The sequence below is a fragment of the Trichoplusia ni genome, chromosome 6 (genome assembly GCF_003590095.1).
Source record: "Trichoplusia ni isolate ovarian cell line Hi5 chromosome 6, tn1, whole genome shotgun sequence".
Classification (NCBI taxonomy): Eukaryota; Metazoa; Arthropoda; class Insecta; order Lepidoptera; family Noctuidae; genus Trichoplusia; species Trichoplusia ni.
Window position 1 is genome coordinate 1,797,193 of NC_039483.1, and position 24,122 is coordinate 1,821,314.

General features: G+C 36.3%; 1 protein-coding gene across 7 annotated transcripts; it reads right to left on the reverse strand.

The window, feature by feature from the left end:
• Positions 1–1,068: 1,068 nt before the first annotated feature.
• LOC113494768 (enolase-phosphatase E1-like) lies at positions 1,069–23,875 on the reverse strand. Of its 7 annotated transcripts, none has more exons than XM_026873221.1 (10): positions 23,629–23,875; positions 9,111–9,168; positions 8,477–8,830; positions 8,070–8,363; positions 7,490–7,561; positions 6,231–6,471; positions 5,644–5,754; positions 4,703–4,876; positions 3,871–4,059; positions 1,069–3,766 (listed from the first exon to the last, which is right to left on the reverse strand). In XM_026873221.1, the coding sequence occupies exons 2-10, from the start codon at positions 9,159–9,161 to the stop codon at positions 3,603–3,605; spliced, it is 1,650 nt and encodes a 549-aa protein (XP_026729022.1). In that variant the 5' UTR covers positions 9,162–9,168; positions 23,629–23,875; the 3' UTR covers positions 1,069–3,602. The 7 variants fall into 7 exon arrangements, with proteins under 7 accessions (XP_026729022.1, XP_026729023.1, XP_026729021.1 ...); XM_026873222.1 differs by lacking the exon at positions 23,629–23,875 and adding an exon at positions 16,304–16,341; XM_026873220.1 differs by lacking the exon at positions 23,629–23,875 and adding an exon at positions 11,761–11,950.
• Positions 23,876–24,122: the final 247 nt, after the last annotated feature.

Below are 24,122 nucleotides of genomic sequence, written 5' to 3' on the forward strand. Positions count from 1 at the left end.
CTTTAAAATTAATTTAATATAACTAAATGCTGGTCGATGTCTGGTCATGCAGCGCCACAATATGGGGCTATCTACATGTCCAGCTGCAACAGCAACCCGACTGTTGGAACTGTCGCGTACTCTCCGCATCAGTAATGCTGAACGCTGTCTCAATAGTGAACCGAAGTCAGGAACACCTGCATCATCGAACAACCCTGGTGCGCTACAAAATCGCGGCCGTCCCAAAAGTACTCTGAAGGCATTATTGTATTGGACCCGCAGAGCATTGAAAGACCGTTTAGTGTAATCTATCTATATTAATATATAAAGCTGAAGAGTTTGTTTGTTTGTTTGAACGCGCTAATCTCAGGAACTACTGGTCCAAATTGAAAAAAAACTTTTTGTGTTGAATAAACCATTAATCGAGGAAGGCTTTAGGCTATAAACCATCACGCTACGACTAATAGGAGCGAAAATACAATGGAAAATGTGGAAAAAACAGGGTGGGTATAAAATCAAAACTCATATCTTCTACCCACGGGGACGAAGTCGCGGGCAACAGCTAGTTAGATAATCTTTTTGTACTCACAGCTTTTTCTACACGGGCTAAACCGCGGGAAAACCAATACTAGATATATGATGAAGTTTTTCTAGTCCGAGGATACGTTTTTTAAGCCTACAGAACAATATAAATACTAGAATCACAAGGGTCAACCCCTTCATCGAATTATACCTTTTTATCCACGAGCTTTCGCGACTCAACATTTTCTCTTTATTGACCTTCGATGGCCTTTATCAGAAATCGAATATCTATTGTTATACCTTCGAAGCTCTTTTTCCTTGTTTTTATGGAACACTTTTCGTTTTTCTTAGAACTTGCAATATTTTAATATATGATTTAAGTTATTTATAAAACTATAACTAGGGATAAAAAACAATGTTAATTCAATACGATAAGACAAATTTTTGTTTCAACATAATGTTTTCCTCTTTACTGACATTATCCGTTTAATTCACCTTTACGTAATACACCTCGTAATACAAAATGAATAATCTAAGCGTACATTACTCGAAAATAAAACCCAAAAACTGATTGAAATGATTTATTTAACAAAATCCTCCATGTTTATATTAAAATCATCATATTTAATATAATTCAAGAACTAAACTATAACTTATCTACACAAAACGAATTAAATCAATGTTCTTATCGATGCGTTGAGTTACCAAGTTGCGAATTTGAGCACAGCTTTGAGAATGACTCGGAAACTCAGCAAATCGAATGAGTAAGGACTGTGCGTAATACTAGTAACAGCCTTTACATAGTAGGGGAAATACAATTCCTAGATTAACTGATATTGTGATTAACTATTTACACATGCACGTTGATAGTAGGTTTGTACAATGAAACATTATTTATATGAATGATTTTGAAATAGTAGATACCATATATTGACATCTTTTCGGATTTTTGGTGTTTGTTGTATATGGAGTTTGTTTTTGAACGATTTAAAGAGTTATTTACGTATGATTGTCAAGCAATTATGTTTCCCCAAACAGCTAGTATTATACCCAGTCCTTATTATCAATTTCAATACCTAATAATACTATTAAATCAAACTATGGACTAATATTACACTATTATATTCTTTTTATAAAAATATAACTATCCGAACTCGTCAAACACTTAGAATAAAAACTTTTTTCAATTTAACGATATTCTTAATTTTGCTGCCTGGCCGCTGAATATTAAACATAATTTTTAAAACACATTTCTTCAAGGTATAAAACATTTATTGATTCGATATAATATATTTACTTGTGCTGTTACTACGGGCGTGTATAAAGTCCATTTTATTTTATTCAGTGACCTAATCTTATGAAATATCTTCAAATCAGTTTAATATCATATACTTTCGTATCGCTGGACAAACACGTGTTCGTAAATACTCGTTTTGTTTAAACAGAAGCTGTGTGATAAAAATTGACATCAATAATGACAATTATACAAATATGTCTCATACCTTACAGACATAAAAAGTTACGAACCTATTCAGAAATAAAAAAAAACTTGTAAATAAGATTGGGACAAGGATGAGTTTTTTTTCATGATGTCACACACAATGCGAAAAATATTAGGAGAATGTATTTAAATAAAAAACTATACAAGTTTATAAATCTGTCCAGTCTTGGCTCTTGTAATATGTACGATTACCCTCCGCATTTGAAACACTCAGTCAAAAACAAGTGTTGCTAACACGTAAAATAATATTTTTGTTGTATGGCAATAATTCGGTGGTTTTTACAACTATTGTCATGAAAAAAATATTCGAAATGACATGATGAGGAGTTATAATAACTAACTTAATCTTGACAGAATTCTTTTTAAAGTGCTAGTAAGTGATAGGACGACAATTTGTTAGTAATTTCGAACAATTATAAAATAAAAATTCTGTATAATATGCTTGTATTTTATTAGAAAATGCACAAATGCTATCGGCAACATAATTGTTCATTCTTTGGGTGGTGTTTAACTTAAACTAAATGATCATTGTTATAAAATAAAATCCGTTTGGCGATTATAAACCGCCTTTGATTACCTAAGTATTAACTAACACATTTGGACATGTTTAGGACTAGAAAACGATACACATTTCTGCATTAATAATGGGTTACTTATTAAACTATTCGAGATTGAAGATCCACAAAAAGATACTTCACAAATGACCTCTTCTAATCCATATTTTTTATCAATGTAAAATAAAAAGAATTTTGCAGATTCACTTGTCATTGTACCAGACAACCGACTCCACAAAGTTGTTATTATTTTAAACACAACCAACAATTGGACCTTTTAAGTTTGTAGTCCCAAACATGTCCAATAAAAAACCGTCAATAGTTAAAACGCTAGTCGGGCAGTAAACTGCGATACATAATAATATTATGTACAAACACATTGCTGTAATATACTTGTCTTTTGTATATCTAATCATTATATATCTATTTAACTATATTACACTTTGTTGCGTGAAGTGTGTTTTGAACTTTATGTCGTGGGTTATAAAGGTTGCTTTTACATATAACTAAAACCATTCATGCATTTTATTGCTATTTTCATACAAAATGTTGCTATTATTACATTTTATTCTACTTTGTAATTGAAAGGAAATTGTTTTCAGTTTTCTTGATTGAAATAACAAAATGCAAAAATTTTGCTGGCAGTAATAATATCAAATTTACACATTCATAGTTCAGAACATACTTCACTTACTATATCTACATATAGACGGCAGATGGTGCCACCGCATAACCCTTTCTTGCCACACTTACAGACGAATAATTATGGTAAATTGAAACTACGTTCAGCAGTGGACGGCGATAGGCTGAGATGATGATGATGATGATGAAACTAGTATAGTGCATTGCACAAAATTAAGCTGTTCAATTATTAAATTCACAGTAATATCAGACCCTGTTGCGTTTGTCTCGCTTGAGGCGTCCGTTTGAACTACATCAAGTTTATTTGAAATGCTGAGCAGCAAAATTAGTTGACTTGAGTTTAATGAGTTCTTATAGCTTGTCGTGTATGGCTGAGTATGCGTGGCTAGGCGTAGGGTGAGGGCTCACATGACGGCGCAGCGCTTGGTGTCGTCGCGGGCGGCGGCCAGCGGCGCGGCCAGCGCGCGGCCGGGGAGCGGCTCGGCCGGCTTCAGGGCCTCGGGGTCCAGCGTGGCGGGCGACACCACCGGCGCGCTCAGCGGCAGGTCCGTGTTGATGCCCACGATCTGGGGACACGGTGAGTCAGGGGCTCGTCAGCTGTACAGGCAGGCTCGCCAGTGCTACACACACAGCGCACACCTACCTCCGCGTCGCGGCGCGCGGCGGGCGGCGCGGCGGCGGCGGCCACGCGGCGGAAGGGCTCGGCCAGGCGCTCCAGCACGCGCATGCGCTTGCCGGGCGCGCCGGGCCCCGCCCCCTCCCGCCCCGCCCCCGGCCCCTCCTCCTCCGCGTCGGGCTTGCGCTTGCGCCCCACCACGGTGCCGGTGGGCCGCGAGGGCTCGCTGGGGAGGCGAGCCGCTGCTGCAGCCACGGAAACCAATACAAAACATCGCTAAACATAATGCACTTCGTTTCAGCTCGAATCTTCGGGGCTGACACAGGACCAATTTCCTTCCCCTCTGGGGAGAAGCGTGAGAGTCTTGCCACAAGGCAAGCAGTCACCGGTGGGGGACTGGATGACATAGACTGCCAAGCCACCTCCACTCAGGCGAGGTCGGAGTTGCTGAGTCTTATTAATGGGTATACCGAGAACGCCTTCACCGGGGAGTCCCACATACCCCTCTCTCACCCCCGACGGGAATGCGTAACAGCATTTTTACTGGGACGCTAATGAAACACCGAAGCTAGCGGTTGACTGATTTAATAAAATAAAACACATCCTACCCTCTATTAGTACACTATTACAAGTAAATGATCGTCACATTTACCAGCGACAAAAAAAGGGCCATGGAAATTGCCACGAGAAAGGAGAAACCTATGCCCAACAATGGAAAGACAAAGGCTATGGATGATGATGATGAACGCGTTTCCAGTTAATTTCTTGTTCTTCATCCTTGCCAACGTCAATTAAACTACCTATAAAATCTTTAATATTTACTTCTTCTTCTGAATCAAATGACTTTTATCATTATTTTAGAATAAATAATTAGAAATGAAAACTCACGCGTGTTCCCCGCACTGGCCTGGGAGCGCGTGGTCCTGTCGTGCGGCAGCAGCTTGTAGGAGCAGCGGCCGCGGATGCTGCGCAGCCCGCGCAGGTACGAGCTGTCGTCCAGCGCCGCGTCCTCCAGGACGGACGACGACTCCGTGATGTCCATCTCCATAGTCGTGTTGTTGCCTGACGGTTGGATACAACTTGTTATAGGAGGGATGAACTCTTTTGCTATTTTTTTAAGGACTATCTATAAAGTTATTCTTATATTCTCTTTTCTTATTAATCTATCAATTTAAAGCCTCATTTACGGAGACGCGGGGCGGGTCCGTTTTTTCTGTTTACGGAGGAGCGGCGCGTGAAGCGGCACGCAGGGTCGCACGCGTAAACACAAATGTATAGCAACATACGACGTTGTTTATAGAGAAGCGAGGCGGGAAGCGTGGCGGGCGACGCGGCGGCGCACGCTCGCCTCGACCTAATCGACTAGTTTTATGTTGGCGAGAGATGGGAGTGCACGTGTCGCAACTTGCAGCATGAATGACGAAAAATTTCTAAACAAGACTGACAGAAGATTCCGTCTCGGGCATAGCCTCATCGAGAATTGCCGCAGCGTGCGTCGCCGCGTCCCACGCGAGCTCCGCCGCAAAGAACACTCCATTTCAAACAAACACGTCAACAATCGCTTCTCCGTAAGCGCACGCATACAACGCCATATATTTGAATTCAGTGCGGGCCGCGCCGCTCAACGCCACGCGCAACGCCCCGCGTTTCCGTAAAGGAGGCCTAAGCATCATTAGCGATATGCGACCCATGGGGTAATTTTCGATCAGTAGCGGGCAACAGGATTTTTAGTGGTTTTTAAAATAAATCCGCGATAAAATCCGTAAAAGTAGTATTATTTAAACAAGTTTTTTTGTGATATGTTTAGAGCAGCTGCGTTTGTTACTGACCGGTGTAGTTGGCGAGCAGCGAGGAGTTGGTCTGGTCTGCGCCGCGCAGGCTGCGGCGGTAGGGCGACACCTTGACGCGCGACTTGGAGTAGTTCGTGTCGGGCTTGCGGCCTGCGGGGGCGGGTCACACTACACATAACGTTACCGTATTCCTCGCACTACCGACTACGGGACATCGCTCATGTTATTGGTAGGTAATACTAGTGTTGTTTTAGGAATACTAGGAGCGCAAGGAGTAATACTAACTATTTATCTACTTATAATACGATTATTTAAGAAAAACAAACTGTTGATTTTCACACAAGGAACTTTTTTCTCAACCACTTGTTATGGGTGCATATTTGTTTGGGGAACTTAGTTTCTATAACTTAGGTACATTGATTTCTTAGTTGACTCATCAATATTAAATGTATGTGCATGCGCGAACAAAAACTATGTAAGAATATGACTACAGCAAGATTAAAACAAGCATATAGGTACATTTCTAGTTTTATATAAGTAACAAAAACCTGAACTTTTACCCAAGTTTAGCCAATTATGTTATCAGCTGTAAGAGACATGTCTTATAACCTTAGAACAGTACTCACCCTCGTTTGTCTCAACATCCACTACCACTTCGACCTCCGTCTTCTCTTCCTGGCTCTGCTCCTTCTTTCCGAACTCCTCAAGAGTTTTACCTTCCTCCACCTTCTCAAGTCCTTCTTTATCCTGCTTCTTGGGCGAGTCTTGTGACTTCTTCTTTCCATCTGGTTTGGGAGAGTCGGCTGAACGTAGCTTCCTGTCTGTCGACGGCGCGTCGTCTTTGAGCTTTAGTACTTTGTGCGATGGCTGTAATTGTTTGAAGAAAATCTTATAAATTACCTCGTACTATGAGAGCTCTTAACTCATTAGCTTTTTTGCAAAATTTCTTACAGTATAATAAATTTTTTCGCATAATCAATTATCGTTACCTCATTTCGAGATCTTGTAAATAATTAGCATGGCAAGTGGGTCAGTTAATGTATATGAATCCCCCACATGCAAAAGGTCACGATATGACAAGACAGTCAGTCTTTTTTTTATGTGACTAGTCTTGAAAAGCTTCAATATTGATGCATAACTTTTTGATTTTCGTAATCATCACATTACGAACATCCTAATTTATTAAAAAAACGTGCTCAAAAAGAATTGTTTTCCATCATTGAATTATTATGCTAGTTCTAAAGATATGACCTCCTTATTAATAGCTGTATTATAATAATTGGGGCCACTTTTAAGTAACAATAGTTTCCGTAATAATGAACATAGCAACATCGTGATTAAATTATACAATTAGGTCAGTTGTGTTAGTACTGCAAACAGAACGTGCATAAAATGTGTTTTGTGCTGATGTTAGCTGAACAAACATGTGCCTAGCACTGGATTGTGTGAAAGTGGAAAATACGTTTAAAAATGTTTGGTTGTTTTTATAAATAATTAAATATTAAGAATACGTGAATAATTATAATATAATAAATCTAGTGTTCTTCACTTTCACAAATTAACCTAATAATGACACGGAATATTTAACACGAATACACAATTATCCTTACTTACTTTCGTCGATATTTAAGTATATTTTTAAAACAATGATGATCAACTTCATTTTTGCTATCTATATTTAAAGCTTTCTTTTTCATTTAGTCGTTTTGATAATTCTGCAAACCAAGAACAGTTCTGTCAAGAACTGTCTCTTTTGCCTCATATTACCGCCGGCAGTTTCGTCGCTGGCATAAAAGAGAAGTTACAACAGAACATAACAATCCCCTGTACCCTAAGCTGTGTATATGTGTTATAGAGTCCGTGTCAGTCGTCGTGCGCGACTTACATCGTCCGGCTCCCTGTCAGTCTGTTTGTCGGACGCGGGGCGGGGCGTCTCGGGCGTGCGCGTCGCCTTCACCTTTACCACAACATGGGATTAGTGCGGTTAGGATGCCTCACGTCAACTAATGGGTTACTGCTAAATCTTACTGTGTTTATGGCAACTGAGTGTTTATTTACTTATGTGCATAATGGATTGTATACGTCATGCTTCTGTTATCCGTGAGTCGTAGAAGTAGATTTAGCAGTAAATCATCATAGAGAAACCACAACAAATGAACACCGCAAAGAAAGTAAAAAAATTTAAATTGCCATCGCCAATTCACCACGTCATATAATAATTGAATTCGTTTACACATCTCAGAATAACTGAAAATTAGTTTAGTTGATTATATTTCCTGCACCTGCACCTACAACCAGCACACAAATATAGTCATCTATTGCATCCCATTTTCGGATAACGACTTTAGCAGATACAATCAGACACAAAAAGATGACTAGATCGACTACCGAACAAAACAAAATAGATTAGTCGATTGAACCAAAGGGAAAAACAAAGCACAATGACAGGTACCGAGTGTTGGTACCTGCGATCGTCGTGTGAAGCTCCTACTGGGCGCGTTCTCGGGCGTGGGCGGTTCGAAACACTCGACGTCGGACGTGTCGTCGTACGTGAGCTCGGGGAACAGCTCGTCGTGGTCGTGGTCGTCGATGACCAGCATGACGTCATCGTCTTCCGAGTCCGCACTCACCGTTCCGTTGAGTACGTCATCGGTCCCGTTGGTACCAAGCGTGACGTCGGACACACCGTTGTGGACGCGGTCTCGCCCGTTCTGTTTCTGTTTGGACGCTTCTGGCTTTTTGCTCTCTTGTTTCTCTGGCTGGAATAGTTAGGCACATCGTTATTTTTTTTAATCAGGCATTTAGTGTCAGTTTCCTACAAAGCTAAAAATATTAATAGTGAATGCACCTATTTACTCCTAATAATAATTACCTTTCCATTCTTCTCTTCTGCACTGACTTCTGCTTTACTCTTCTCCGCCTGCGGCTCTGGCTTTTTCTCTGCTGGTTTTTCAGCCTTCTTCTCTGCTGGTTTTTCAGCCTTCTTCTCTGCTGGCTTCTCGGTCTTCTTCTCTGCACTCTTTTCTGGCTTTTCACTCTTATCTTGCTTATCTGATTTTTCTGGGGCTTTCTCTACCGACTTAGGAGCGCCCTTGTCTGGTTTCTCTACAATCTTTTCTGTTTTCTCCGCAGCCTTTTCTGTGGCTTTCTCTGCTGCTTGTTTTTCCTTTTCAGCGTTTGCCGCCATTTTCTTTTTCATTTCTTTTACTGGACTGGTGGCTTGCCTCTGTAAAATCAATTCCATATAATATTATTATTACAAGACAATCTTCCCTTTTGTATTTCTGATTCTGTGATAAATGGTCATACATGGTCTCAAACTTGCAATAAAATTGTCTTGACAGTGTATGCTGTCATGAAAATTATTTTTAGATGTAAAAGTATTTTTAGATGTGGAAATCCATCAAAATAGATATTGCAAAAAATCAAGGGTACGATGACACTGACATACATTCGTGAGATTAACGTCTTCGAAATGATAAGGAGGAAGAAAACATGTGTCATACCTTATCTTTTTCTTCATTGACCGCCGTTTTGCGGGACACCTTCTGACTCATGATTCGCCTGGAACAAGTCAAACAGGAAATTAATATTTGGGTTACCCGCTATTCTCTAATTTACAGTTTATGAATAAAAAGCCTTGATGGCTGTGGGTCAAGGTTTAAACTGGTCAAAATAATCCTAAGAGATATTAATGTAATAAACATCACCGGCCAGAAGAAACTCTGATACGTAGGCGTATCCACTATCTCTATCCTATTTTGAGTGTTGATAAGCTCAGTCTCTAATGAAATACGAGTAAAAGAAACCAAGAACATAAGTAAACCTATACACATACATAATATACATCGTTTTCGCCTGGCAGTGTCAATATTGAGTCAGTATTAACGGTCAAGCACTAACAGTGGATGTTAAATACCGGCGCCATTTATGTCCTAGGCTAGGTAAACATAGGCATTAGTGTCCTTTTAGTGTTCGAGACTCAGTTGCGTAATATTTAGCACACTTTCTAGTGTCAAAACGTTGCTGGTTATTTACATTAGTGATAGAAATATTTGTACATTGCTATTACATGTCACGTCCTACTAAGTTTGAGAAGAATATTTTTGTGAACCGATTTCTTCACATAACGTTTTGCTTGAATAGTGTTTTTGAAATTTTGTATATTTGAATCTTAGTCGATACTTCAGAGACTTGTTCGTTCTAGTAATATTATAACGCGATGTTTTTGCAAGTATGGATTGATGTTCGTTACTTCAGGATTTGTTCCAATAATAATAATTAGTAGCGTAATGTTGAAACTCTTTTATCTTCGTACGACCATAACCCTTTATTTCATAATAAACATGGAATTTACTTAAAAAAAAACACCACTTAATCTATCTCCGAGTCCATCAAACTGTACTTTAATGACGGGGCAAGACAGTACGTACATCAACACTCATCATATCACCAAGGTCATTGTCTAAAGTTATTTAACGCTTTCTCAGATATCTTCCCTTCTACACAAATAGAGGCGATAGGTGAACGACCTCTCGCACACATACAGGAGGTATGGCGCGGCGTGTGGCCCAAGTGTGGCGTTAATTAGGGTTTAACGATAAATGTTCGTATTGTTTTAGAAACACATCAAAGAGGATGGTAGCAACTTTTATAGTAGTATCAAACCTGTTATGTAGAGGGAAAATGTATGTTTAATAAGAATGATTATAAATTCGTTTCAGCCAATTCATCGGCAAAAAATCATTGAATTCTTTTTATTTATGCCGACTTAACTTCCCACACAATCAATAACCTGACTGTTTCGTCCTTACCGAACTGTTTTGAGATTGGCTTCTAAAAAGGTTTAATTAAAAAAAATTAAAGGCATTTCAAGGTATCATTTGGTCATGGAAAACATATAAATGAATATTTTTTTCAAATGGGTCGTTTTACGGTCAAATCGTTACAATAATGGCTCTAGGTGCACGGTTGCAAAATGGCATTCCTATGGAGAAGAAACGTCAAGAAACTCCATGAGCTACTTCAAATGAAGTTATAGCTCACATGTTCCACAGTGTATGTACGTTTGTGTGTTGGCCCGCTAATCGCTGGTGTTTGCGCTGCACCGCTACAGGCGCTTACAAAGACCATTACAGCACAAGGGCCGTTCATTTACCACTTGTGTGAACAGATGTTATATATCGCATGTTTATACATCAACCAAATTGCCATTTCTGTACATAATTACTGTTAACACTACAACAATACTTTGTTTTGAGTAATAGTTAAAAATTTGATTGACATTTTATTTTCGTAGATGAAATAGAAAAATATTTTATGCGTTGAGATAGAAATGGTGAAACGGGAGGTTTAGTCAACTATATTGAATAGTTTTACAAAGAAAACGTGTATAAGGTATAAAAAGAACCTACTAAAATTTTCAACTCAACATCAGTGGCAATAAAATGACTACAATTTAAACTGGCATGTCATGCTTTAAGGGCTGGCTTAACACACAGATTCACACGGTCCATCAGCACGCGAGCGTGAAGATCAATGGTCGTTACCTGCGACACAGGCATTTGCCCTACACTCTTCAGACATTTCACTGAATTAGTATTTATTTTTATCGTTTAAATATAAACTATTTGGCTCTCACAAGTCCATTCATGCTGTTTTATTTTCCCCAACAGAATGAAAGAAAAAATTCAAAAGGAATTCGAGGATTAACTAAATTGGAATTCGCATCTTTTTATTTACATATTTGATCTATAAATCACACTTACACTTCTTTTATTTTTGGTATTTCTAAATGTTATTAATCCTCTTTTCCAGACCACTTACGTCATCCGAGACATCTAAAGACACTCTATTATGTCGCACGTGGTGTACATTTTGGCCTCTATAAATAAAATCTGTTTAGACACTCGACGACAGGTTTATTTTTAGTTTACTCCAGCACGGTACACCTGTTTACAAAGTTAGATGCTTTATTTGTCTTCATTAAGTGCTGTGCCTTGATTGACATTCCAGAAGTTAAATTTAAAGAGTATTTTAATCATACAAATCTCCGTCATATTTCATATTTCATAAGGAAAAAAATGTTGTAAGTTTTCATGTAATTAAAGTTAAGATTTACCTTCTTATTATTAATAGATACAACGTTCTACATACCTGAAGGCGCTACGACGTTTAGCCATAACTTAACTGGGTCGTTACAATACAAAAAAACACTCGCACCTATTGCAAAGCTAATCCGATGCACTATAATATCTCTCGAATAACTTGTGTATAAATAAGCCCGATTTAAAGTCCTCTAACAACAATCACTGCACATTCACCTCGCCACCCACACTTTGAACTGAATGCATTACAAAAATGCATTGCAATTTAAAATCGTCAGCTAAAATGTGAAAGGCGATTGATAAAAATATTACTTTTGCTTACCTTACGCGTAGAAGTTGAATGACTAAGTCCCGTAAAACAGAACGGGTTGATTATGAAAGCTTTCTCTAACTGCACGGAAGTATGACTCATTTGTTTATCAGACGACCTCCGTGGTCGAGTGGCGTACGCACCGGTTGCAAGGTGTCGCTAGCTCTGAGGTCCCGGGTTCGATCCCCGGTCGGGTCAATGTAAAAATTCTTATTTCTACATTGTCTCGGGTCTGGGTGTTTGTGGTACCTTCGTTGGATCTGAATTCCATAACACAAGTGCTTTAGCAACTTACTTTGGCTTCAGAACAATGTATGTGATGTTGTCCGCAGACTATGTAAAGCCTTTTGAATGACGAAGGCTTCTTATCAATCAATTGTACAACAAATATCAGTTTCAAATTTCTCAAATATTTAGTAAACTAGTAATTGTTTGCATAGTTTAGTAATTAATACTTAGTGAGGGTAGGGCGTTGAACTGTACAAGTCTTTCAAGCAAAGAGGAAATGTTTGGAAACCTATGTTTAATAAGATTAGCAAGAACAACATATGGTCCGAAAACTTTCAGACTAACTTTGCCAGGGCCTGGCAACCAGAACCATAGTCGTTACACGGTATTACTTATACTGGCTGGTGTTAGGTTGGCTAGGATGAACCTGGGTTTTTTCCAAGTCACTTACGGAGTCTCTTACCGGTTCTTCTCATAAGAATGTCATTTTTGAACCCTATGCCTACGGTAGAGTCAATACTGTAAAGTTTTGAAAGAGCCTCGATAGCGGCCTACTTGAAATAAAAACTTTGGATTATGTGTTAACGTTTTATAACATGCACAAGGAGCTGTTGCATAGTTAAGCCTTCAGCAATGATATTGCAGTTAAGGAAAGAGACGCTTTCCGTTTTGTAGCATTCTGTAACGCTTCCACAACTATAATAATACTTTTGGAGCTAGCGATAGGCTCTAACTAAGATATTGCTTATTCCCGCGGCCGGTGCGTGTTGAAATGCTATGCATTGCCGCGCACCTACTAAATACGGGGACGCTGTACGGCAGTTCAGGTTTAGTCAGTAAGAGTCTGACACTACCTGCTTCCTCCTCCGAGGATGTGGGTGTCCATGAGGATCCTCCGCCTAACCAAAAAAAAAAGGATTTCTTATTGCAGTAGATAGTCAATACACAATTTACAATTGCAGTATAATTTAGCAATGATTCTTGACATATAGATGACCCGATGGAGCATGATGATTCGGAATATTTCTAGTTATTGAAATTAAGTTTTATAAGTTTACGGCGTATAGTGAAGGGAATTCGATTAACAACGATGTGACGTATAAGACAAAACATTAGCGATTCTAATTCGTTTACAGAGGCACGCCGATAACGACCTTGAATGGAATGGTTACGCAACGAGGACTGAACAAAAACTATAACATAATGACTTTTAAAAAACTGGCTTTTGGGTGGACGAAGGCGTGGGTACAGATATCGGCATAATATTAAACTACAGACATTGATCGTAGCCCAGGGTATGTTTGACGTGGTAAAATTGTCGAAGAAGTCTCAGAACCATTTTAGGAAAATTTAACGATAAATTCTAATAATTCGGCCACTATTAAAAATCAAATAACCGTTTATGATGAACCTTTTACCCCCTTAGATTTTAATAATTTTAAATTCATTCTGTAGGTACTATATTCGCATCGTATATGTCTTTTAATGGTAACTTGCTTCCACAGCCATTACAATATTACTTTAAAACGTGGTAGTAGACCCCTGTAAAAGAACGGTGAAAACGAATACTAGAGTTTCAAATAAACAAACATTTCAAATCCCTTCCTAAGAAATATGAAACTTTTAACACCTTGTTAAAGAACACTAAACACTAGAAAGTGTCACTTTACCACTTACACACACTTGACAAATAAATGCATGTAGCATTAAGAGAAGAGATTTTTCAACATAATGTGGTTATGTATGTACATATAATATATTTAAATAATACTTTTCGATATTTATTATTTCCTTGTCACTGAGTCATCGCTTTAAATAAACATTCGAGACTATTTCGAATCATCGATACAATCCGTTACCAGTTTAGTTTTATATGTATCAGTGGATTGAATCTATTTAATGAGACAATTAAGAGGCTGCGTTAGGTAGCTTCAACATTATTCACTTTTAATTTCATATAATATATTTTTTTATTTCAATATGATTGTGCCTGGCACCTCTCAAATTCAAAACTTTCATTGCATTCCACATGACATTCCTAGGAGGTACCTAAAACTTAAAATTAGGTCATAACATAGAACACACCCTGTCGGGCACAGCAAATAATAAAGTAATTATACACTTTAAAGAAAAAGTGATAAGAAAAATGTAAAATAAGTGGAAACACATTCAACTCGAGATTAAAACTAGAACACCACTAATGTTATTTAAATGATTAGTTTAAAGTTTATATTAATTTCGTACAACCTACTTACATTTACCTATTCGAATAAATGTTTTAGTTATACATCGCTAAATTTGGTACTTTTATACGACAAATTAAATAAACGAGTTTAAATTAGGAGTTTTGTTTACATTATATTGCCCCCATAATACTTTACATCAATATATTAAACTACCGCTACCTTCAGATAAGATACATGCGTTTACACATTTTCTCATGCCGTTGTATGAACACGAATGACTTTTGAACTTCACGTGCAACTATAGGCTATTACCGACCTAAGTAGGTCAAGTAAATATTTTAAAGCTAAAACTACAAAAACAATATTTACGACTAGCTTTCACATTCAAAGACCTAACGCGACACTACAAAACCTAGATTTTACAGTTACGTTAAATTTCTGGCTTCACAATAAGAGAATATTGAAACTATTGTCTGGTTTTTTGCTTGTCTGACAAGTGTAGTTTTATTTCTTCACCTAGATTTATTTGTTTGGTTGCATTTTGGGTTTTCCAGTTTGTGACGGTAATTATTTCTACCTTAAGTAATTAAGGTATAAACTTTCCCGTTTAGGATAGAATCATTGACACTATTTCAGAGTATAATTCAAGAAGCTGATGCATAATTACGATTAAACAATAATATCTGTATTTACTTAACACAAACATAATTCATGATACAAAACACCACAACATCATAATCCAAGTCAATTGACAAGTGGCAAGAAGATATACGCGTACTTTTGTTTTCTGGGACGATGCCATAAGGGTCAATGTACCTACTACGTAATGATTCAATGCAGTCTAAATTTTGAACCAACACTGGTGTAATGGCAACCAATCATCATTTCAAGGTGAACTTTTGTATAACTAAAATATGGTTGCATAGAGAGTAAACAGGATAGAAAACTATTTATGAAATGACATTTGAAAATGTATGTTTGAACCAAGTAGATTACCTTGCACCTGACTGACCTGACACAAGCGTGAGTTTTTGTACTAACATCGATCCTGTTAAACCTTACAGGTTCAACATTATGAATTGATTTTATTCTTACTAAGGTAGCATAATTGTGTACTTACAGGCCTTGGAAAGTTTGCATGAATAATGCACCCAATCGATAAAGGGTTGAATATTTCATACGTGTAATGTAAACATGCAATGTGTATTTTTTTAATTATCCTCTTCATAATGTCAAAAGCTTCTGATAAAACAATCTTAGGAGATAGACGTTAGATCAACAATTTGGCGGGAGTTCCAAAACTACTTGTAAGACAAGAAATACATTCGCTAATGTAAACAAACTTTGGAACCAATATTTGGTGGCCTGTGGGTTGGAAGCAAGATTAGCAGTACTTAATGTGAAGTTAAACGTTGTGAGTTATAACGGGAGTTAAATCGACGGTAAGTTTTGCTGTAGTTGTTGTATACAGGTAAGTTTCTAAGATTACTTTCAAGCATTAATACATACAAAAAATAATTATAAGTTATGTTATTTTGATAAGAAAACATACGTTAGAAATAAAGAGTTATGAAAATGACGGTAAACACATATTATTTAGGTCACTCTTGTGTATTCTGCACAAAACAGCTTATAATTACTTTACCCTTGGAACTGTACATTTCTATTGTAAAGAATATAATTTCACCCGATTTTAAATGAGCCTAGTTGAAAGAACAATCCACTGTAAATATAGAATAAGCGCTATCAGTACACAGGTGGATATTCAGCTTCTCAAATGACAGTAAACATGGTAAAGAAAACCCACAAGCACTAAGTAAACTGCCGACTGGATGGCACGGTTACGAACTTACGATTAGCAAACATACCTAGTCAACTTGAGGCGTTTTGGACCTTTGGGCAAGTTGTAACTTTACTTGCCTAGAACAAAGAGTCCCAATTTACAGACGAATTAAATTAACATAAAGTTAATTTATTGCGAAAGATATAGAATTGCCGTTTCAGTGGGTTTATATACAGCGGTATCCAGGCCTGTAATTTTTGGATAACCATTTATCGTTCGGTGAAAGACAGTATAAATGTTGTATTAGTTTTCCCTTTAATTTTTTGGAGAATACTATACCTTTATGTCATGGTAATAGGAAGTAATCAAGTAAGCCATGTAAATCAGAGTCCAAAAACTCCTGTACTAACTATAGTAGATCACAATGAATGAACGTATTCAATGAACCAACTCGCATAAGAATTCAGACTAAACAGATAATTAACTATGTCTACGAAACTGCACCTCTTGAACAATTCGTATTAATTAAACATTGTTTAATGATAGCAGTAGCGTGCAGTGCATTTGTTTACTATACCACAATATAGAATAGTACTACGTAACTAGACGCTGTTCTCGATCGGTTATGAATATACATTGCAATTCTTTTAGTACAGGTGTTATATTATATTATCTATACAAGTCTTATTTAACCCAAAGACCGGATTGGTTGGATGCATCAAGAAGAACAGCTAAATTCATTTACTAAGAAAAAGGTTTTATCCGAAAAATTTAAAGGAGAACTGTACGGTTACGTGGGTTCCAAAAGGTGTAATCTGGAGTGATCAGCATCCTACTAAAAAGGATTGTTTATAATACTGTACTTAGTTCACCAACGTGTTACACAGTAGTTGTTAATGCACCTGCAACCAACCTGCGTAGGTGTGCAATCAGATCAACCGAACATTTACGGAATAGCCCAGTTTTTCGTTAATAACTATATAATTAGCTTTATAGCCTATACAAATGTTACGTTATAGAACATACAATTTCAAAATTGGCAGACAATCAAATAACGCTGTATTTGGTGTCGTGTTAAGGCTGTGTGGACACAGGAAGGGGGTCTATTGACGCGTGCGCGCGCGCAGCGATGCGCGTGTTGTGCATCACAATGTGTGACGTGTCGGCGTGTGTGTTCATGTCTTTAGAGTGCAGGCTAGGTGTGATTGGATTTAATCAATGGTTCGAAATTGCTTGAATGGTCTGAAGTGGCCACTTGATACTGTAATGAATTATTTACAAGTACTTGACTATGAGGACTAGACAATTAATATGTTGAATGTAGTCTTAAGTATCATCGAAATAAATTTTAAGCGTGTAAATTAAACTCAAATGAACGAAATTTGAGTAAACAATGCATGTTTCAAGTCTGCGAAAGATAAGCAAAAATACGGTGTACATTGAACTTGGCAGTATCAATGTTATCTTTATTTTAATCAGATTGGTATTTTACAGCGATGTGTGGTGGGACTACGATTACTACGAATGAGTGATTGTGACACTTTCTCATGAGGTTTGTTGTGGTAAAAGCTAGTGGTACCAATCAACACTATGTTTCTCCGACCTTGATCGGACCGAAGTCACATTAAACAGGTTAGAAAACCGAGAGAGCGTCTGCAATCATATCAGGCGTGTGTGTGTATTCGTAATTGTAGATATTCATATTGAATTTTAAATATTTTATCTCCACTAAATTGAATCAATATACTGTCAGCATTGTAAATCATTTCATAGAAAAACATCGTGCGATATTTTGCTAAATAAATAAAATAATTAATGCACGCATTTATTTCTTTTGAGAGAACTTTTCCTGTATTTCCAAAAAATAGTTCAATAATACAATCATGAAACATATTCGTTGCCCTAACAAAACTACATATTAAAGCGCCTTATCATGTAACAAGGATCAGAGGAACTTTTCAGAAAGCTATTCTTGCAATTTTTTGTTTCAGAACGAACAAACGAGCTCTTATATTAAAAAAGTGGTAATACATTCCGCACCGCCTCATAACGTTAAACTTTTACAGCTGTGGAAGCAAGAGGATGAACTTCACATCGTAGAGCGACATCTCTGTTCCACAATTACACCAGTTCTCCTTAAGATGACGGTAGGCGGCCTGAACCACTTATCTGGCATTATCCTAACATCTCAAACGCATCCTGCAAGTACTATTGACAATGTGGATTGCGGACACAAGTTTCTCGACGTTGTAAAGATTTGCAAGTTAATGCACATAAGCAAATAGATGTCAACGAACTCTGCAACCTCTTTAGTTACTGAATAGGTTTCTGAGTGTTATTGAAATAGTAATAATACTAACTGTATTTAGATACATGTTTAGGAGATGTAATCATTCATTTTGGACTAAACTTCGCTTACTTAAAGCTGCTTGTGTATTTTCAAATACAAAGTAGGCTTATATTCCTTGTCAGGCAAAATTTTCAAGTCCAATTTTATATACTATCCAAAACAGGCAAACCTAAAATTTCTGACCTAATTCTTACCGCGATAATATCGCTTTAAGAGTTTAATATGCCTTGCCTAAAACCCAATGAACGATGGTAAAGTTATCAAGGCACTTTATCTGAAACCCTACTACTAGCTGAACGTATAAAATTGGGACACGTATAAAAATGGTTATACGAATGTATGTTTTTTAATGATATTTGGCATATTGATATTTTCATAATGGCATCAAAACTTTTATTCTCTGGGAAAGGACTCCGGAATAGTCAAAAGGAAATATAACATGAAAACCAAATTATAGACTAAATTAAAAATAAGCACGTTTTATAGGACGCGAATGAAAACGCGCGATTTTTCGATGTAGACCTACAAGCATGCAAGCACAAGACCATATGCTTTTTACATCCTTTACTAAACCAGCTTTAATTTACTCTTAAAAGGTTAATAAAACAAAGCTAAGACAAAAAACATACAACGTCGTATAAAATTACAAAAAAAAAACCAGCACAGTCGACTATACATCCCTGTTATCATTTTGACACTCAAACCGCCTTTATTACCAAGCAATAAAGTTCATTTTAATTTTACCAGTGTGTGTATAGTAAAGTATGGTAGAGTGCGCGAGCGCAAGTCACGGTTCAATCGTTTTGATATGAAGGGACGGGCTTCGTACCAAGTTTTGCCTCTGCTCGAACTAATTGTTTGGAGGTGACTTGCGTTGTATCATATTGCACAATACGATAAAATTAAAGGTAGTTTTAGGAGGTATATTATCCTATAAAAGTATTTTTGGGAGTGAAATATCCTTTAAATAAGATAATGATGGTAATTTAAGATGCAGACTTAAAATTAAAGGAAGGAAATGCATTCGGCATTAACCTGGTAGGATTTTCTTAATCCCTTATATTAAGAATAGTCTTTTAGCTTCGGACATCTATGTAGGTTTTAGAAACGGATTTTCCTAGTGCAGAAACAGGCTTCGGCGGAGATACCTAAATCTTGCTATCCTGTTTGAACACACAAGTATATGTCTATTAAATTTGTGCATATAACCAATAGATAGTTTTGACGACCTTTTGAATATGGTGCTACGTGAAATACGTTACAGTTGATTAGGTTTAATGCCGTAGTAGGTACGTCCTTCCAACTGGAACTAATTGAGAGATTAAGGTGAAGTACCCTCGTCAAACAAATCACATGGCTAATATTTATAACACTATAGTAAGCAAAAAAAATCTGCTATCATATTAATTTTAATGGGAAATCTTGAGGAGTTCTGGATAGTATTTTTTAATTGAATAAAATTTTAATAGATCATAGATATTAAACTGGAGGTAAACAAGGTTTTTCAAAATGTATTTAATCGATAATTCAAAAAATAAGCAAGAAAGATAAGACATCACAAACAATACAGCTCGTCGTTCTTTCACATTAAATAGTGTCATCTTAAAAAGTTATTTCAGTTTAATTCCATGTTACTTTTAATGTTCGTGCCATTTTCCAGTCTTATACACGCGGTGTGAACTTTAAGTCTCGTGCCTAGAATCTATTGTCTATAATATTTTGTATCATTTAGTCACACAACTACACAATGTAGTCGCATTGACAAGAACAAACGTTGTAAATAATTCTTTGTGTGCAACGAGAATGAGTGCATTATTCAAGAATTTGATATGAATGGTAAATTCAAAGATAAAACAGTTTTAAACGTTGTAATTGTCAAATTAGGTCTCGTTCCGTGTAGATATAGTTTGTGGCCATTGGTTACAAAAATTTTAACTAGAAAATAATCTGCAATGGGGTTGTGAATCAATGTCATTGCAGATTATGTTATACCAAGGAAAACTTCAGAAAACCTATGCAATTAGCTATTGTCTTTATAACTATCCACAACCCAACATGCAAGGTTTGTAAAACGATGTCTGTTTGGGCACCACTTAAGTTTTAAAACTGGCGTATTTTTACGAGCGTGATAAATTAAAGCTATGAGTATCAGCAGGCAAGTCGTTGACTGACACTACCCTTAGAAACAAGGTGCCCGTCATGCTCGGGGGAACATATACGGTTCGTTTTTTGTCCACTTGTTGGCGAGACGGGATATGGTGATCGGTAGACCACAAAAAAGGAAACCTTATTGGAGTTTTTAATCAAGTTTTGATTACCAGACCTTTGATTTAAGTATTACAATAAAGTTTCAATGAAAAACATTTGTTACGTCCAATTTAGAATGTTGCGATTAATTAAAACTCCCATACACGTTAATTTCTCACCTGGCATTCCCGGGATTTTTTTAGCATATCATATCAATACCAAATCAAACACATGCTAAATTACAACCACAAAAAAGATAATAGCTTCGTAATTTTGTAAAACATTAAATCATTTTCATTTTTCGACAGAAATCCTTTGACACTTCATCGACACAAGGTATGAACATGAACTCTTCAATTCACCTTTTCATCTAAACAACCGGCCGTGTAATGTAACTCTGACAATCATAAAATGTGTGGTACAAACAGTAGTCTGGACCCACACCTCACTTCATTCATATCACGACTAACAAGATAATTAGTACTGGCACGACGGACGTAATTGGAGATGACCGAGCGCCTACTCGTAAATACCAAGGAATAGTAGACACGTGCGAAGTATAAGCCGATGTCTTATGTAATGGCGGAAACTTGTAAGTACTTATAGTGGCATAGCAACTATTAGAGTAGGTACTGTTAATTATTGGTATTTTGTGGATATCCTTGAAGTTAATCAAGTTAATCACATATTTTTGGGAATATTTATACATTTTTGTTTGTGCTAGTCTTTTCTAATTAGACCAACTTGGTTCTCAAAATTTACGCAAAGCACCACAAACCTCGTGTTTTTTTATGAAAGCAAGTTTCTTTTAAATATGATACTTTATATCAAGGCTTCCATCATAAAATAAAAGCCTTTTGTTTAGAGACTAACTAGGCCATCTTCAATTAAGTTGAATTGTAAGGTGAAACAATCCTTGCCCTGCAGTAAAATTATATCATTAGTAAACTAAACTTACTTTTTGTTACTTTGGACATTTTGCAGTCAATTGATTGCCACAGGAAGTTATCTTGACCTTCGCTGTATGATGTATTCAAATTAATTCATAGCTCAAAGACTGGGAGGTATAAAACTAAAAACATTTTAACATAGAATAAACTGTGGCAAAGTTAACATTTCAATATTTTTTTTTATAATAAGCTTTGAAGTATCATGAGCAGAGGCCTATTTCCCATTCTTATCAGTATGGTGTACTCCTTTACTCTATATTAGTACTAAAAACTGAAGATAATTGGATAAAAAACATACAAGCCTTATCTACATTTAAGGTGAGAACACAAATTGACATAAGATAGTTCAATTGCTTGAATTGAAGCAGGTCATTTACACTACAGGTATCTTTTATTCTTATCTATTCAAAAAGTAAATAAAGAAAAATGTATTCAGGTTGTGTTACTGTGTATTACTATTCTACTACTTTTGTCTTTGATAAAAAAAAAAATCTTCATTCTTTAATATTGAAAAAATAATAATATTGTATAAACAAAGCAATTTCATTTCGTAAAAAAAAAACTACAAAATTTAATGACTAACACACAAATAAATATAGCTTAGGGCTTTCAGTTAATATAATATTATTCTTGACCTTTCTCCTCATCTTCAGCAAGTTTGAATCTATAGACCTATAAAAACTCTCACTTACAACTACCATACAGTTTACATACCTATTAAAATATTTACACAGATCTATGAGCATAGTATTATGAACATTAATCCATAGCAAATCTAACCTCTAAAGACTGGCCATTAATACAGCTTTATCTGTTAAGAAATATAAACACAGTGTTGTGATAAAGAGGTTACTCACAGGTGCAGCTTAGATAAATACTATTACCTAATAGAACACTTGTCTATGATTTGTGATCAGATTCATGTAAACTATGAGCATTATGAGAGAATGATTCTATCATTCATGTAAGAAAATAAGTTTGGTAGTTGTTTGTGTAGATAAATTGTTCAAATACTTTTGTTATACTTATGTTGACATACAAAACAAGTATTGTTAGTATGTAAAATGGATTTATTATATTGTTGCTGTGTATAAGGAAAAATGTATCAAACTTGAAGGGCAACCAATTTATCGTTATGAAAATAATAACAATCATAAATGTTTGTCATTGGGCCACTATGCACTTTCACTACACTGATTCACTTAATATTTTTTTTACCTTCAGACAATCACTAGAAAGTCTAGAAACAATCTAAGTAAACTTAAAAACTGAGAAAGAAAATGCTTTAGAAATATGCACGTCGCGCAATTCTCGTTGAAAGTTATAGGTTTTTTGAAATGTGAAAACATACCAACCAAACATCGAACTAATCTAAAAATAAAATCTCTGTTTTGCACAGTAATCCCGCGAAACTAGTTCCATAATAATAGAGCGAATTTAAAAGTCTAAGGTCAAGGAAAGCGTAATGAATCTAGTAAAAAAACTTCACACACTGACTATTAAAAAAATCATGTAAGTAATGTATTTCTTGCAGTTTTACCTACGAAAAATTGTTTTGAATAACGTAATACGAGTACCACGCTTCAATAAAGTCTTACATAGCAATCTATAGGAGTAGTACAAAAATTACCAACGCTAGGTTTGGGCGTGAGGCGCTGATAACCTTAATAAACATCAATAATTTTTAAATAACATAAATTATGTCATCAATTGTAAACAAATACTTTTCTTGATAAAAGTATACTATTTTGTGCATTAATTCATGTTGAACAAACAAATAAAAATCGAAATGATGGCGGGCGGCACAATGGCGCGCTTATGGTTTGATAATAAAACAACTAGTAAAAACACGAAAATACTCACGTATTATTTTAATGATCCACACTCACTTCAAAAAAACACTAAACGAACGAAAAATCACTATGATATTTCGCTAACAATCAAACAAACCGGTAAATTATCGACAAAGCGTCGTTGAAGCACATCGTTTTTCCGGAATAATATGTGTTGCCACTCTGAAAGAAGATTTAAATCTTCCATAATTCTTAAAATAAATACTACCATTTTGAAAGATAATTAACTTGTTGCTGTCTAAAGATACGTTTTCATTCCAATAACCATTAATTTGCCTTCTTTTCTCGTGTCATGGAATCCTTCTCTTGACGAACAGTGAATTCCGTTCCTCAAGAAAAGATTTCCGTTATACTTCATACTGCTGCTTTGCTATTAATCCGATCCCAATATTTTTAATCGTAATCGTGTTGTAGGCGTTGTAGCTGGTAACATAAATGGTGCTACTGGCTTATCAAAATTCCTGTGAATGCTGGAAAATATTTTGTATCAAATAGAGTTACTGT